Source organism: Copadichromis virginalis, linkage group LG19 (assembly GCF_057382275.1).
Source record: "Copadichromis virginalis isolate Kocher_CV1m ecotype Utaka linkage group LG19, C_Virginalis_male_GT1.1, whole genome shotgun sequence".
NCBI lineage: Eukaryota > Metazoa > Chordata > Actinopteri > Cichliformes > Cichlidae > Copadichromis > Copadichromis virginalis.
Window position 1 is genome coordinate 8,213,081 of NC_140636.1, and position 17,548 is coordinate 8,230,628.

At 40.0% G+C, this 17,548-nt stretch overlaps 2 protein-coding genes across 2 annotated transcripts; both read left to right on the top strand.

The window, feature by feature from the left end:
* The first annotated feature begins 729 nt into the window (after positions 1 to 729).
* On the top strand, positions 730 to 7,298 carry eapp (e2f-associated phosphoprotein). Its single transcript, XM_085441974.1, has 6 exons — positions 730 to 902; positions 1,631 to 1,809; positions 3,783 to 3,914; positions 4,533 to 4,647; positions 4,768 to 4,896; positions 6,305 to 7,298. The coding sequence occupies exons 1-6, from the start codon at positions 823 to 825 to the stop codon at positions 6,591 to 6,593; spliced, it is 924 nt and encodes a 307-aa protein (XP_085298100.1). The 5' UTR covers positions 730 to 822; the 3' UTR covers positions 6,594 to 7,298.
* Positions 7,299 to 8,272: 974 nt separating this feature from the next.
* Positions 8,273 to 12,732, top strand: sptssa (serine palmitoyltransferase, small subunit A). Its single transcript, XM_085441906.1, has 2 exons — positions 8,273 to 8,514; positions 10,685 to 12,732. Exons 1-2 carry the CDS (start codon positions 8,412 to 8,414, stop codon positions 10,786 to 10,788), a joined length of 207 nt encoding a protein of 68 aa, XP_085298032.1. The 5' UTR covers positions 8,273 to 8,411; the 3' UTR covers positions 10,789 to 12,732.
* The last annotated feature ends 4,816 nt before the right edge of the window (positions 12,733 to 17,548 follow it).

Consider the following 17,548-nt stretch of genomic DNA (forward strand, 5'->3'; position numbering starts at 1 on the left):
TTTATAAGATTTATATATATCTTTTCCATATGGGTAAAACTGAAGAAGTTATAAAGAAAAGCTTGCTCACTGAAAACTCTTTAAATTTCTTTTTGTGATTATGCGGGGCTTGGAGTGTGAGATTTTAATGTTTCCCACAGCACCAACTATGCCTGCTTAATGGGGTTGAAACCATCAGTTGCGTCGTGCAGAAGTCAGGTTGGCACACAGCTGACAACCTTGTTCCATATTATTACAAGAAGCAGTCACCTAAGTAAAGAGAAATCACAGTCCATTATTACTTAAGTTCAGTCAGTCCGGAAAAGAGGGTTCCAAAGCAGACACATCTGTGCTAATCAGTCCTTTATGGTCAAATAGCTGCTAAGAAATCACTACTAAGGAAAAGCAACAAACAGAGATTTGTTTGGAGCTAGGAAAAACAAGGAATTGGCATTAGACCAGTGGAAATTTGTGCTTTTGTCTGATGAGTCCAAATTTGAGATGCGTCTTTGTGCGACGCAGAAAAGGTGAACGGATGGTCTCTACAAGCATGGAGGAGGAGGTGTGATAGTGTAGAGGTGCTTTGCTGGTGACACTGTTGGGGATATATACAACTTTATAACATAAAGCAGGTTTTTTTTCATCCTTTTGTTATATTCCTCCCTAAGAGCCTGTCCCACACTCCAGCCCAGTTGAGGGCGGTAATAGACTTTAGTATACGCTTACCAACCCTTATTAAACACAAACGAAGAAGAAGCGGAAGCGGAAGAAGCAATTTGGCGTGTTGTAGCTAACTTATCAGCACCTCATGCTATTGTAATTAACGCTCCTCTAACATTTAACATGAATAAGCTAGGTCAAGCACAAGACTTTGAGTCATATGAGATCGAAGAGCCGAGCGACGAAGAGCGGGCCGCCAGCAGGTGCGAGGATAACACGGGTGTTTATTTTTAGGGGCCAGCGCAGCTTTGGCTTTGGGAGGCTAAAGTGCAGTTAGCTAGCTGGGAGCTAACATGTAAACAAACTAGAATAGCAGGGAGACTGCGCTGAGCCCCTCTTTACGGTGAATTTATTTTAACGTGACATGGATGTTACTGCTTAATTATGTTTATAGAAAGGCGGCAGATTTTTACAAGTCTAAATGTTGCAGGAAAGCGGGTGAGAAGAAAATAAAATACACGAGTGTAGATGCTTATTATTGCCCTAATTAGCCAAGAATATTCTGGATTTATTATTATGGCGCTAAATTGGAGAAAATTAAGCAAGACGTCATAATTATTAATAGTTATAAGTGATGTCTTGCGATGTCTTGATGTGTCCAAAACTTCAAAAGAACTTGTCTACCTGAAGATCTGAAGTTTATTCATTATTAAAGCAGCAAATATGTATGTACCGATGGATGCAGTGAGTACAGGCAACTTATTTTGGTTTTGAGTTAAGCTTAAAGCGACAGTTTCGACGTGGATTCTTGGTTTTCAAATTAAGTGCTTAATTATTTGGTCTTTTAAATACTATACGATACCACCAGATGATATAATGTTACGTGTGCAGAATAACATATGAATGGTTACTTCAATTTCTTAATCTTCTGGGTTTGGGAGTCTGTGGGTTTTTTTGGGGTTTTTTCCTGAAAACTTTTTCTCTGTTTCAGTTCGGAGGATGAGCTGGACGTGCTCCTGAACGGGACTCCGGACCAGAAAAAGAAGCTGATCAGAGAGTATCTAACTGGGGAGAGCGAGTCATCCAGCGAGGATGATTTTGAAAAAGAGATGGAGGCAGAGCTCAGCTCCACCATCAAGACCATGCAGGGAACCTGGGGACCAGCAGCAGGTAACACCCAGCTGCTAGTATTTGTATTTTCTTAGTGATATGTCTGGATTTACTTTTCTATTAACTGATTAGATGGCAGCTATAGCCAAAAGCTGTGTGCAAAGCTTCATCTTAGCTAATTCAGTGTTTGTGATGTTGTCGTTTTGAGCATTTTTAATGAAAATATCTTACAAATAATCAGCTGTGTGGTTCATTTATTTGCTGAGTAAAACTTAGCACTCCATCATCTTGTCCAATTATGGCCACTTCTGGCTCCAAAACAACCGGCGTTGCCACTGTTGTTAAGCTGGGCAGATACTGTGCGTTTTTTTTTTTGTTTGTTTGTTTTTCAGTCACGTTATTCAGCTTCTGCTCAAACTGCACGATTGACTCGCAGGGGTTAGAAGTTCGCAGGTCACGATGCTCACATTATACGCCCCAATGCTCTGATGCGACTTCAGTGCTCACACTGTGCGTCCATAACATGAAGGGCGTGCAGATCTCTGATGATCTGTCCTGGACTGCAAATACCACAGTGGTGGTAAAAAAGGGCCAGCAGCGTCTCCATTTTTTGAGAGTGCTCAGGAGGAACAACCTGGAGGAGAGGCTGCTGGTGACATTCTATAGAGCCACCATAGAGAGCATCCTAACGTACAGCATAACAACATGGTATGCAGGGTGCTCAGTTGCAGACAGGAAAGTACTGCAGAGGGTCATCAGCGCAGCCCAGAAGATCACTGGCTGCTCTCTGCCCAGCCTGGAGGCCATTGCAAACTCTCGGTACCTCAGCAGAGCTGGCAATATCATTAAGGACTACTCTCACCCCAGTAATCAACTGTTTGAACTATTACCATCAGGCTGACGGTACAGGTCACATAAAACCAGGACAAACAGATTCAGGGATAGCTTCTTTCCCAGAGCTATCACCGTAGTAAAAAGGCACAAAACAATTGAACCTGCTTAACTATACCATACTTACCACTGTCACTATATTATGCTGCTATTCATACTATCATTATATGAATGTTGCTATTCTGTATATATCGTACTTATTATTGTTTGAGTACTTTGGTTGTTTTATTGTACTTTTTATATTTTATATTTATTATTGCATTTTGCACCAAGGGAGTGGTGGGAAGTTTTACTTGTTAAGCACCTTGGCATACCCTTGGTTTTTAAGTGTGCTTTATAAATAAAGTTTATTATTATTATTATTACTCCAATTTCGTTGTACCTTGTACAATGACAATAAAGGCTATTCATTATAACGGAAAATCTGTCGCTCGCTCTCCCTCTCTGTCTTTCACTCACACAGACACGCACACTGCCACCATCAACTTTGCTAAATTGCTAATGAAAAACATTGATCAGGCAGCTGTGATTGAGCAGCAATGTCCATCCAATTATTTTCACGGTTGTTGTGGTCATGATAATTTTGTTAGGCCACATGGGAAAGGCTCAGATGAGCTTGCCAAAGTTCTACAAGTTGTGCCTCCATCGCTTGTGTCGTGTGCCCCGTTTTTTCACTTTCATTTCTGTGTTTGCGCGTGCGCAGTGTGAGAGGCTGCTGTGACACCCTCACGACGGCCGACAGGATTTCAAGCAGGTTTGGTTTTCTTACGACCGAGCGATTGATGATCGGGAGCTGGTCGTGAGGTGTTAATCGCTTCTCGATACCCTACGTATACTACACGATGCACGAAACACGATGAAGGCGAAATTCGGGCCGATCCCCAAAACAGTCGCACGACTGAAAAATCGGCTCAAAATGAGCCACAAATCGCACAGTGTAAGCCCAGCATTAATTTCTGACTCACTAAATAATGTGCTGCAGCGTATGTTTAAGCACAAAACAAGTATTATGTTGTGTCACTAGTGGTATAGGAGGAAGCCAAGTTTAATCCCAAGGTTAACTAACTTATCCTGCTGTGTCTGACAGACCGTCTCTGTAAATACAGTTTGTGCTTAGCATTTGTGTGTTTGTTCTCTGGTAGAGACCTCAAAACGACCAGGAGGAGGAGCAGCAGAAGGGGAAGGAAGTGCTGTTGGTGGTCCTGGACTTTCTAACCCACAGATGTATGATGAGGTTTATTTTGACTCGGACTCAGAGGAGGACGGCACACCGAGTAAGAGAACTGGTTTTCCTGCTGTGGTTACTAACAGTCATTAAGATGTCATTGTCTTACTTCTCGCTATCACCTTTTCTATCCCTTTGAAGAAGTTAGGCTCCATAAATGCTAAAGAGGTAAGTATTATTTCTCAGTTGCAGTGAATAGATAGAAAATAAACTGTAGGAAACTGAACAGAAGAAAAAAGGAGAGAAGTAACAATTTAACATAAACCAGTGACACACTCCAGGGCCTGATCGACCCTGGCAGGGCCTCCTTGGATGAGGGTGTCTAGTGATAATGGCCGAAACACCTGATGAATCCAAGGTCCACTACTGATGATGTGTCCCAAATTTAAAATGATAATCTAGATCGATCTCTAATCCCTAAACCTAACCAAGGAAGGAAAATGGCAGATTAGCCTGGGTAAAAGACCGAAAGTTGAGGCACACAACGATGTGTGCTGCTGGCAAAGTTTCTAGGCTGCCTTTTCCTCATAACAGCCATCCCTCGAGAGTCTCTTCATCTAAAGCAATGCATTATCAGGGACTTTAACATCCAGTCCTTTTAACTGAATCATGATGACAGAATACATGTACAACCTGCCACTAACAGTATTTAAAATTTCTTCTGTAGGCAGCTCAACAAGCCAGAGGCGGAGACAGCGGACCATTCCGACCAATGACGAGCTGCTGTACGACCCCGACGAGGACGACAGAGACCAGGCCTGGGTTGACGCCAGGAGGAGAGAGTAACACAGATTCTCTTACAATTTCTAAAACACATGCCACCAGATGTTTTTGCTTCTTTTTTTTTTCTTTTTTTAAATTTCCCTCCAGAGACTCATTCCACCTCTTACCTTCCTGTGTAGGTACAGCAGAAGAAAACGACCTGCTGCAGCTTTTCACTCAAAGCTTCGCCACCCTCAAGCTTTGCCTCACAGCGACGCTGTGCTTAACTGTCCCGCCTGCATGACGACGCTCTGCCTGGACTGTCAGAGGTGAGGCTCCACAACAGATTAAGGTGTCAGCCTAATGTTAACTGAGATCACAGAGCTGCTCGCCTCTACAGAAGTTTGACATCCACAAAATCTGACTGATGATGGAGTAGTGTTACATATACCATCTCTGATAGTGGCCAAGTTTCTTTTTTATTACACTAAAACGTGCTTCATGTCCTACACAGTGGAGTTTCAGTCCAGCAGAGGGAAAATTGCTAGAACGTAATAATACTGACATTTTAAGAAAAGTCTTTGAAAAGTGTTTGTATTAATCCTTGTTTATGCACAGCGTGCCAAAGTATCACATGCAATATATTTTAGGAGAGCTCAGGTCACTTGTTGTGATTGAGAACAACATCATGTTGTATTCAATATGCTCACCGTGTGCCCCAAAGCACGGCAGTGTGCACTGAAAATAACCTTGCATCAGTTCGCACACACTGCTGTTTTGATTTATCTTCCACCTGTGGTGCAACTCTTGATTTTGTAACCTGGAGTGTTCCACTGCAGCTGTCGCAGCTGGGTTGAACACAAGTGTACGATTGTGTCAGGTTTTCATCACCATTTTAATGATATTCCAGGACAGAAGCTCAGAGACATACACATATACAGAGGGAGATTTTGAAACATTTTGAAAACTTGAGACTTTGGGGTTTTGACTTCTTCTCCTCATATATTAGTGCTGATGTTGGCGGTATTCTTTGAGTGGCGACACCCATCATTCAGGCAAATAATGCATTGACTTCCTTTATGCCCTAATGGGCATAAATAGAAGTGACTGCGTGATAAGCTTGCTGCAGCGTGTGAAGCGACCAAAGCAGAGGGTGTACTGGAGCCTTATGACTTTAATTTGGTGATTTAACTTATCCAGAATGTCCTTGCTGAGGGCACAGATAACAGGAGCTGAGGGCCGTTTAGCCATATACTTCAAACAACTGGAAACCTTTTCGCAAAGCTAGGACTCGCCCCCTGCTGCCCCCCTGCTGGCCATTACAAAGAATGCAGGTTAATCCACTTCCACTTAAGCTTTACTTCACTGACACCAAAGCTACACCCATGTTTTCATATATGCACAGGACTAGTTCCCATGTTTGACAAGCTGGAGTGATTAAATATGTGATGAAAATATGAATAAAAACTGACTAAGGAGAGCCAATGGGCCATTGCCCAACTCCCATTACATGTCTCTGATTAGCCTGGTTAGATTAGGGATCATAGTATCACAGTCAAAGCTGTTTTGACAACACAAGGCATGTGAGTCACTTCATACTCTACATCAGTTTTTTGTTGTTTGTTTGTTTGTTTGTTTGTTTTTTAAAAAAGATTTGAAGTGATTGTAAGAGAAATGTTCATTAGTTTGTAGAGATTTTGTCATTTTAAAATGTCACTCACTCTTGTGTCCGTTCAGGCACGAGAAGTACCGCACGCAGTATCGAGCAATGTTTGTGATGAACTGCACAGTCAAGAGAGAGGAGGTGCTGCGTTACAAAAACCAGCAGGAGAAGAACCGGAGGAACAGGAAGAGGAGGAGGGGACAGCAGACAGAGACGCCTGCGGATGAGACTCCAGCAGCGATGGGGATGGATGCTGATGAGGTGTACCACCCGGTGCAGTGCTCTGAGTGCTCCACTGAGGTGGCCGTGTTCGATAAAGATGAGGTTTACCACTTCTTCAACATCCTGGCCAGCCACTGCTGACAAGGACTGAACGAGGTCTGAGCTGGACTTTGTCTCTAACTTCACACCTCGTGGCTCAGATCTTTGTCTTTATATCCAAAATGCTCACCAAAGCAAAGCTAAAGGGGAGTGAACGCTGGACGTGTGCTCATCACTTTAAGTTAACGCTGTTATTGTTCTGTATTTGCAGGATGTGTAAATGTCCATCTTCTTTTTTCTTTTTCTGCAAATAAGATCATGGCGCCAGTGATAACTTGTCAGTGTTGTGTTTACAGGAGTTACAACAGTTTTGACAGCTTTTTTTGCTTCAGCGTCACGGCTGAGATGGCAAATCAGTCTGTGATCAGTCGCCTGATCATGTTTGTCATACACATTTTGAACACATTGTTCAACAGGTAACAAAAATGAAATCCTTTTCAGCATTAGAAAAAATGTACCACCTCATGTCTGTAAAACTTTAAGTGCTGCGCCTGAACACAACCTTTTGCCGTTGACTCCGGTGTTCTTGTGTCTTGTCTTACTGCGTGTGTAATTTGGAGAGCAAAAATGTTGGGAGTAGAAAATTTAAATCGGTCACACAAATCTGATTTATTAAGGTACAGGTCAGCATAATGCAGCTCTCCTCTGGTTGAATCCTATACTTCACCTCCTCCCACTTGATTACACAAATTCCTCATCAATTTCTGACAGGACAGTTTGCCCCTATATTAAAACATATTGATTTTCCTTTAGCTTCCCCTCATTAATCTGAATTACAATGCTGTTTATATTAACAAGAGCATCATCAAACCTGTGCCTTGTTTTATTAGATTTTTTGTTATTTTATTAGCAGAATACTTCGACACTCATAGTGTCTGCTTGTTTTCGACCAATTTGCACCGCTGTAGTTTGAATGCTGGTCATTATTGTGCATTGTTAGTAGAGCAGCCACAGAACTTTCTACGACTATCAGTGTATTTTTGCAATTTTGCCATCATGCTAATGTGGCCTGTGTAATTGGCCATAAATAATATAGACTAAATCACACTGACACTGAAAAACTTCTAAAAGTTTTACATTTGCTGCTGTTTTTATTTTTTAAAATGCAAAAAAAATACAGTTTTCTGAAACTTTTGAAAGGCTACATCATTTTTCCTTGACAAATAATCTCGCCTGAGACGGGTAATTTTCAGCATATGCATGCCACAGTTATGGCTTCGGTAAGTAAATGTTCTGATGTCTATCAGAATTGTAGGAATAGAGACAGTGCTTTGTCTGCCTCACTTGTACACAGTTGGTATGATCATAATATAGTTTCCTGACATTTAATTGGTAGTTAACTGATTTCATAAATATCTGTACTTCTTAAGGAAATGTGTTTCAAACTGGGGAGTATAGCATTTTGTTGGGGAATCTATTCAGCCATGGAATGATCCACATTTAGTGCTTTAGTGAGTGTTTGGGCCAGTAGAGTGCTTTGGTTTGGGGGGTGACTCAAAATCTGTTTTAAAGAACCAAGATATTTGATGCTTAATGGAAAGAAAATACACTAAGATGGGCACTCGGTTAAGGCAAAGCAAGATAAACAAGCAAATAAAAATAGAGCTGCTGTTCTGAAACATAGAGTATAAATCCAACTTTGATGTGGTGTTGAAAGTTACTTTTGACTCTTATTTTGAAATTAGGAAGGTGGAACACCCTGGTCTGCGTCACAATCATACGGTTGAACGCGGAGTTGTGATTTGCCGGAAACCAGCGCCTCGCGATTAAACCTTACGTGAGCACAAAACACCTCACCACGAAACATAAAGAGGATAAGAGCCGCGAGGAAGGAGCAAAGTTGATTTTAAAAGTTGGACCATGGCACTTGGAGAGTGTTGGAAGCAGTTATCCTGGTTTTACTACCAGTATCTTCTGGTGACAGCCTTGTACATGCTGGAGCCCTGGGAGAGGACGGTGTTCAGTATCCTTTTTCCGTATTGAAGTGGCTTCTGAAGGGATGTACTACCGAGCTAATTTGCTACCTTTAGCCGAACGCTAGCCTGACTGGCCTAGATCTTTCACTGATAGCGCTAACTTTGGGTAAAAGTAAACATAGCTTCAGTTGTTTGTATAAACCATTTACAGCATTTTAACACATGAGCGGTGATTTATGGCAAATGCGGCATATAGACCGAGTCGGCCCTTGTTATCGTTGAAAGCTAAAGAGTTCACAGCTTAGTCAATTCTGAATTGAACACTCATCCGCCACATTGTAGAGACTGCTCTAAATGTTATTCTACAAGTTATGTGTTTTAATCTGTAATTGGTTTGTGTATAAACGGATGAAAACTGGAGCGATGTGTGCGTAAACCGCTTCCTAGTTCATAACCTAGTTGACATAAAGAAACGTGTTTGTAGTGACAGACTTGAGTAAAGCGTCAAATTCCTTTCATTGATACATTAAAGAATGTTTCACACTTTGTTGTCGTGCTGTGTACTTTGCCTTTCAAGTCCAGCGTGTGTGCGGTTAGTTTACTCTTTGGGCGGCATCAAAGCTAAGCTAGCTTCAGCTACTGTAAGAGAGTCGGTCAGGTGATTGTCGCGTGAAGTACATACACGTTACGTATGACCTTTATTTTAATTTTATGCTTTTAAAAAAACGCAAACAATGTTAACTGAACGAAGTTAATAATTAGAGTGTACCCCTTGTTGATGGTTTTATGACTGTACTTTGATCTGTGGCAGTGCAGGAAGTCATCAGTATCACGTTCTGTGCATGATGGCGTCACTGTCGGGGTGTATCTCGTCTCCCTCCGAGGGTCAGGTGTGTTACTGTGTCTTCCTGATCGTTATCGGCCTGCATCTCATCAAATAACTTGACGCAGTCGCTCAGGGATCACACTGGTTATTTTATTGTTGATCTACAGGAAGCAGATTATGGCTACGATGAACTTAACTTCCAGTGGCTGATGAGACTTTTGTAGGTTTTGTAAGTATTTAAGGGTTTGGGTTTTTTCCTGTTTCTTTTCCTATCGGGAATAGCAAGTGAATGAGCGTTAGAAAATGTCAGTGACTGACAAAATTTCTTGGTTGACAAATCTGTTAGGAAATATCTGGTCACTTGATAGAAGGTGTACAGCTCTGTAGAGAGCTGTGACCTCCAAGGTTATTTTCATTGCAAAACATCCTGTCACAAGTTTAAAATCTGTTTTGTACAACATTTACAGCTAAATGGAGCAAAAATAAACACTGAAGTTCCTCCACCTAAAGTTTCCTGGTACTGTAAATGATCTTTTTGAGTCATAAGTTAAAAATGTAAGATGATAAAAAGCAGCAGTTTCTGTCCTTGAAGAACCAGGAGCTTTCAGATGTGTGTGTGATGCGGTTGCTAATTTTCTTGTAAGCACAGTAATTTTGTCAGGCAAGACAACAGTGTCACATATTCCCACTGGAAGATGCTGCCTGTGGAAAGCAGCAAGTATAAGAGCTGCAGAGCCTTCTGCAACTTGCCTTTTTGTGTAGTGGTGATCTTATATGATAGCTATCAGCAAGGACATTCAACAATGAAAATGTCTATTGGACCATGCTTTGAGCAAAATGATGGCAACAGTCTGCTTTCCTGTTTACATTAGCAAGGTAATTATAAAGTGTGTAAACATGCTTTACGCTCAATAGTGTGATTTTGAGAGCATTATTGTGGCTATCTCTGTACATAGTTTTAAAGTTATTTCAAATATTTTTTCCTCCCTGCTTTCTGGAATGTAAATCCTGCCGAACGAGTTTGAAATTCTTTCCAGTTGCTAGAAGATTTACCACTAAAGTTTGACTTGCCTTACTGAAATTATGAGACTTTGTGTCTACACTTTAGCCACAGCTGTTATATAAGCCAGTTAACATTTTGCAGGGCTTGTATTGATATCTTTTCTATTCACAAACCAGGAAAAGAGGTCACTGACTGTTTGGTGGCCAAACATTTGCATGCAGGTGTAACTGGCTGCCAGCCTGTATCCATTAGCAGGCAGTGTTTGTTGGATGTAAATCACATTACCAGCTACTGATTGTTGAAGGCACATCAGTTAGAGTTTGTTTGTGGTTCCCTGCAGTAAAACTTGAATGTCTTCAGAAATTCCTCCTTAACGTCTCTCCTTCAGACTCCCTGCTGATCTCTGTGGCTGGTATGGCCATATACACCGGCTATGTGTTCATGCCACAGCACATCATGGCCATCTTGCACTACTTTGAAGTCATCCAGTGATCCAGGGATCCGGATCGTCGTGTATGTCTGTGGCTTCCTGTCAGTCCATCTGCCTACTCCCCATTCACCTGTCTTTCTGCTGTCCTCTGGGGTTCTGCAGCGGAAATTTTCTCCTTTCCAAGACTGATCCAGTATCAACGGTCAAGTATCTGGCTGGGAGGGTCATGCCAGATACTTTGTTGGACACTGTAGGCAAAGAAACAGTCCTCACGACTGTTTCTTTGCTACTGACGTTCAGATTGTGAGCAGTGCTGGGCTTGGAGGCAAAGCCTTGAAAAGGGGTGTGCTTGGTGTTGATTCACATTAGGTTGTTCTTTGTGCTGTGCTTTTTCTTCTTCTTTTTTTCCCCCTCTCTCTTCTGGATCAATTATGCCTTAATGTGTGTACGTTAAGAGGACTATTTTGTTAATTTCATTGATACACTAAAACAGTTGTTGTCTTAGTTACATTCAGAGATGGGACACACTGGACGATGAACAGAATACATAGAATAAAAAATACACCATTTTTTGAGCAGGACTGGATCCGAAGGGCACCTGATTCTCAATCCAGGCTGTCAAGTTGTTGCTCTTAGGAACTGATAAACTCTTTTCCACCGTAACTATTTCCCATCACTTTTATGCTATGGTTTGTACATACGGGCACTGTAACTGTTGATCGTGTGCATCATCAGACGGTTCAGTCAAAAGGTTAATCCTTTTACAATATAAAGGTCAAAGGCATGACTTAAACTGCTGAGTAACTTTCAGTGACTTCCTCTCAAATCAAATGCACTTGCAGTCAGTTAAATGAGTGATTTATTCTCCACGTTGGAGGCGCACATCTGTAAAAAATGCTTTTGTTTCTACTTCCACCACTACAATAAGGACCTTCATCCTTATCCCATTAGTCCAAGCTGGGTCAGAATGTGAGTGTGATGAAGCAGTCTGGGCATTTTAGAGAATCTTGGTCTAAAACACCCGCCCATTTTAAAGGATTTGTTGCCCACCTGAAGGTCTTGAGTGGACATGAGTTGACTCAATTTGCCGTCTTCCAAATTTGGTTAGTCCCCATAAATTATTTCAATATTCTTCAGTTGTCTCTTTTCCCTTCCACACACATTGTCATTTTTAAGTGGCACTGTAATCACTTAAAATTCCAGGGATCAAATAAATAGTCATGACAGTGTGAACTTGCTGCAACAAAGCTGGGTTTGACACATCCTCCTTTTTTTTTTTAACTTTACACTCCAGCCCTTATTGCTGTAAGCCAAATTAACACGGTCTGATTTTGGGCACAGCAGTTCTGCCTGCACTAAGTACTACTGCAGAATACACCTCCAAACTACTGAATGAAGTTTCATTGTCATGAGAATGGTGCAAGTATTAATTTGTTGATGCAGAAAATGTAGAGATGTTGTTAAGCTTGATTTTAATCTGCTGCCAAGTCTAATTTAGACCAATGGAACTGCAGCGACTAGAGCACACCAAGAACGACTATACAGTCAATATTAGTAAATTCACTTTGATCTACTGAGAAACTACAGCGATTTCTTCCCTTTATGAGGCTGTGAGATGGTAACGTGTGGTTTTATGTGCTTGTACATATGCATTGCTCTGAAAAGCCAGCATTGTCCCCTTTTATGCTTGAGAGTGCTCAATTATCCAAAGTTAATGTTACTGTGGTCGTCATTAAGAGTTTCTTCAGCACAGAAATGTTAGCGAAAATACATTTTAATGTGAAAATATTTTATGTGTATTTGTACTGCCAATGTTACTCCTGTAAGAATTACGATCCCCTTTCCTTGCAAAATGATGTATTTTTCTCAATTATGTATATATAACCTTAAATACATATTTGTAAAGTTTTATAGTCAAATATATTAGTAAATGGAATTAATCATTTGTTTTTGTGAGCTATTTCTTCTTCTACATGACTGAACTCATTAAAGGGATGTTAAACTAACGTTGTTCCACTTGGTCTCAATCCTTCCTGTGCACTTGTCAGTGTAGGCCACTAGATGGCAGGGTTTCTATGGTTTTTCTTTTTCTCTTGCTCCTGCAATCCAAACAAGAATGAACGCAGGTGCGTTGTTATCAGTGAATGTAACTTATTGTAAACAGTCCATTCAAGACTTTCGTCAATAAAAAAAAGACAGCCTTAAAGTGGATCTTGTGGATTTCATCATCAAAGTTTTGTAAACATGTTTATGAGTATTTACATAAACTGAAGGTCTTGATGCATGCTCAATCATCCCCAACCTTATAAACCGTGCATTTGCACATTAATTATTAATTAATTATCAAGAAACTGACTTCACAGCCCATTATTCATTCAGTGAGCTAGTTTCAGTCATTGCACAAAGGTACTGTTTATAAGATTGGGGAAACCTGCAGTCAGCTGAGACTGAAGTCACTTGGATGAGTGATAAAACGTTTCTCCTACTGAAAGCGCCAAATCCAGATGAACAGAATCAACCTTCTGGGAGTTACATAAACTGAAGTACAAATTTAAGGTAAGATTACCGCACCTGAGTATTATTATTCTTTGTTTAAAAGTTTTTTACTATGATTTTTTTGATGACCATTGGCCTGATTGTTAATGAGTCAACTGCCCCATGGGCTATAGAGTTACTTTTTAAAGTAAATTTGTAATATAAAATACTAAATAATTTATGGTTCATTTAAAAGACCCCCCCCCCCCCCCCCAAAAAAAGAAAGAACTTATAAAAGCTGAAATTTTGCTTCTTTTTTGGTCTTGAATTACAGCAAATCTGAAGTTTCACCATTTTTGACAAATACTCATCACTACTATGAGGTCTTGTCTGATAAATTATGATTTCCGTTGTGTAAAGTTGATTAAAATAGACATTAAAACAGGTTACTTTGTAACTGGTAACCAACCAACATATTCAACTAAAGGTTTTAAGTGGGTGTGCACAAGCTAACAGATGACTATATCCATTGTTTCCAGTGTATGTTTGGGACATACTTGTGTTTAAAAGTCTCTGCATGCATGTGTAGCAGTTAAAGAACAACCCTGTCCACAGTTATTACATTTTTAGCCATCATAGTAAAATTTTGCACAAATGAACAAAAGTATTTTTTTTCATTTACTTATGCAATAAAAAAAATTATAAAAAGTATTTACAATGTAAATAATTGTAGCTTTATACAGCAGCAAATATTAAAGGTTTAAAAGAGCTGTATGTAGATTTTTAAAACTTGTAATTAATATCATGGGGGGAGGGGGGTCATCTGATTGCTGGGGCTTTCTCTGTGTTTTATATAAATGTAAAATAAATATAAAATATAAAACAGCTTGAGGGGATTGTTGTTGTGGTGAAAGTGAAATGGAATTTAAATGTAATTCTAATTATGTTTCAATTCAGTATTTTTTCCCCACAATTTCCCCTTTTTAATGGTAAGTTAGCCAAAATGTGTTAATTTTACTGTCATTCATTTGACAAACACAAGCACCAGGACTCTGTTATAGAGAAGTTTGTGAGGGAAGCCGTTGAGAGCACACTCAGCCAGGTGAATCATCACGGCCTCATTTTTGGATACTTCTGTTACTTCAGTATAACTGTAAATTTTGACTTCACTAGATTTTGGATAAGTGGAAGAATACTTTTCCCCCATGCTGAGTCCGTTTCTGTTCTTCTCTCTTCATTTGTTTTTGTTTGGGGTTTTTTTGTTCTGTTTTTTAGTAAACTAACTGACACTAAATTGAATTGGAAGCAGTAAAAAATAATTGACTGACAGAGATGTAATGTAGCGAATACCACTGTGGAATTTCTATTCTCCAGACTCCAGGGCCCGTATCCCTAAAGATTCTGAGAATCCTCTCAGAGAGCTCCTAACTTAACCTAAAAATTCCTTGCCAGGAGTTTTAGCTTAGAAGTGATTCCAGAACATTTTCAGTGAACTCTGAGCAAGGAATGGATGAAAAATCCTATCTTAGTGAGGAGGTGTGGTTGACCCCGTTACTAGGTATGAGTCATCATTTCAAAAGCCGTGATTGGTTGATCCTACAAGTTTGATGGAAATGAGCTTTTGGTGATAATGAGAAAGGATGTACCCTCAAATCAATAAACATAATTATACACTCTAATCTTATGCTGACTGTAATTGTAAATAATATTTCACATTCAAGAAAATATCTGGAAAATGAATAGTAAGCTGTAGGGGTTATAGCCTAACATTAGAATCTAAAATATGTGAAAACTTAAACTCATTACACCCTGTTCAAATAATGATTTGTGTCTTATTTGCTCATATTAATATCCTAGCTGACATATTTTGTACTTTCACTCCCATATGGACCCTGTTGAAAACAAGATGGCCTATCTCAAGGGGCTGTCCTTAATGAAGTAGAAATCACAACGTTACAAGTCCAGTGTGGTCTTAACGAGGGTAACACGGCTCAGCTTTTAGCAATGTCTGTGATTGCAGACCCAAGTCATCACTGCTGCATTGTTGCATTTTCCCGGATGCCAAATACCTCAGGGTTGTGATTACTTTCGTCTCTGGTGTAATAGTGTTGTGGCGTCGAGTTGGTGAAGTAATTGCATCTCTAAGGAGATCCACCACAAACATGATTCCTGCACGATCCAATCTGTAGCATCTCAATAATTCCCTGTCATCCAGTGTTTGCAGGACATCTCTCCTGCCTCTTCTGTTGGCCATTTTGTGCAGCTGCTTAGGGGAACTCCTAAGCCACTAAAAGTCCTCTTCCCTGCTCTTAGCAGATCTCGCCTTAGGAGCCCTTTTAAGCGTTAGGAATCTTGAGGAATAGCTTTTATATTAACTGGGATTGTCGTGTCACTTTTAGGGGAAATTCTAAGAAAACGTCATGACTCTGAGAATTTTCTTAGAATTTGGCCGCTAGGAGCCACTTTTTGCACAAAGATTCTTTAGGGATACGGGCCCAGGTCTCTTTTATCCTCACTGCATCTTGTCTCCTCAATGGCAAATAACTGTCCTTGGACTTTCTATCACTATTATTGTCATTATTATTTTAAAGTATTCTTCTGTTTACTTTTATCCTGCTGCTAAATTAATTTCCCCTTGTGGGACAATAAAGAAATTGAATTGAATTGAACAAATTAATGAGCTTTCCATCTTTCCAGCTCCCAGCCTGCTGTTGGTTTTTTACCAATACATTGTTCACCTTCACCTTTGTCATTCCCATCTCTTTGTTTAGCTACTGGAGGATGTCCATCATCTGACTGCTTCATTTAGCTCGCTTGGCTTGCTGGTTTTCTCTTTATTTCAATTCAAGTCAAGTCAGCTGGCTTTATCGTCATTTTAACCATCTGCAGTGGTACAGTACAAAGTGAAAGGAAACAGTGTTGATCCAAGACCATGGTGCTACATAGACAATCAACACAGGACTACATAAAGTGCAACATTCCAAATAAAACTGCAAGTAACAGTACAACACCAGACAGAACAGAACGATACAAACACAAGGTTATTTAACTCAAACCCAACTTTGATGCTTGTTGCGTAGTGCAAGGATGCCAAACTCATTTTACATGGCAGGCCATATACAGCTCACTTTGATCTTATGTGGGCCGGACCTGTGAAACCTGTCGGTATAAAGAAACTTAACTACACATTTAATCACTAAGATTTCCTAATATAAGACAAAGAAGCACAATTTCAACAGTACGTCTGTTTTTCTACATCATAAAGAAATACTGCTGTAGTAAATGAAATAAATCTGTCGGCACAACTGGGCTTAAATTGTAAGAAGTAAATGTGTAAAATAACAAAAATCTATCATTTTGATACACTTTGGTGTATTGTGAATGGCCATGGCGGAGGTTGAGCTGTAAAACTTGCAAGAATAGTTTCAAAATGTATGTTGAGACACATGTGTGCGCTTTGCGGAAATTATGGTACAACATGTTGTGTCTTGGAACACACTTAATATTAATGTTGTCTACAGTCAAGACAGTTTAATTCATGCTTTCCACGACACATTTAACATTCGTGTCTAATATACTGTTAATATGCACCACTCTGGACTTCTGCTGTGACATGGGGACTTCATGTACAGTCACACCTACAACCACCACAACTATGCATGTGCTGTTGCTTAATGTAAACCCGTCAGCATACATCAGCTAGCATTTTATGGCTATACCAGCTTTTCTGTAAGAAAAGCCAAAAGGACAGAAATTCTGTTTTGTTTGTTTGTACATATTATAGCTACAGACACAAAAAGTAAAAACTTTTTTCGGCTTTTCTACCATTGTCTCCTATTCATAGAAGGTACCATCTGTTGCCCCCTTCCTGAATGGCAGCCAATTTCTAATAGAAAGTATAGGAGCTCTGCTAATCTACAGAAATTCCTATCAGTCAGTCGCAACTGGAGAAGCCTTGTGGATAAAGGTTGTGAAACTCCTTCAGTCACTCCTTTGTGGATTAAACTGCATATTTTCTGCATATATCTGAATCTAATCCTGTCAGACAGTACAATGTTGTAGGATTTGTTATGAGGCATCATAATGTAATGGCTTGCAGTAGACTGTCAGGCGTTATTTTAGCCTTGCCCTGTAACCAGGAACTTGTATAAACCTCAGTAAAAAAAAGAAAAAGCCTGTCATGTCCCATGACATTCTAACCTCAGTTTCAGAAGCCTCCAGGAAAAACAGATGAATTAGAGTGGATTTTTGTGGTCTTGAAAATCATCACAAATTGATATCTCCTGATTATCAGCCATCAGGAGCTTCAGTCGAAATCTCCTCTGTGTCGCTGCCAGGCTTCAAAAA

Bases quoted from the DNA above. Each gene is read 5' to 3' on its own strand.
- eapp (XM_085441974.1), top strand. From the start codon at position 823: ATGAATAAGCTAGGTCAAGCACAAGACTTTGAGTCATATGAGATCGAA. The intron at 3,915-4,532 runs GTAAGAGAACTG...TTTCTTCTGTAG, and splicing joins AGAGGAGGACGGCACACCGA to GCAGCTCAACAAGCCAGAGG. The intron at 4,648-4,767 runs GTAACACAGATT...CTTCCTGTGTAG, and splicing joins GTTGACGCCAGGAGGAGAGA to GTACAGCAGAAGAAAACGAC.
- sptssa (XM_085441906.1), top strand. From the start codon at position 8,412: ATGGCACTTGGAGAGTGTTGGAAGCAGTTATCCTGGTTTTACTACCAG. The intron at 8,515-10,684 runs GTATCCTTTTTC...TCTCTCCTTCAG, and splicing joins CTGGGAGAGGACGGTGTTCA to ACTCCCTGCTGATCTCTGTG.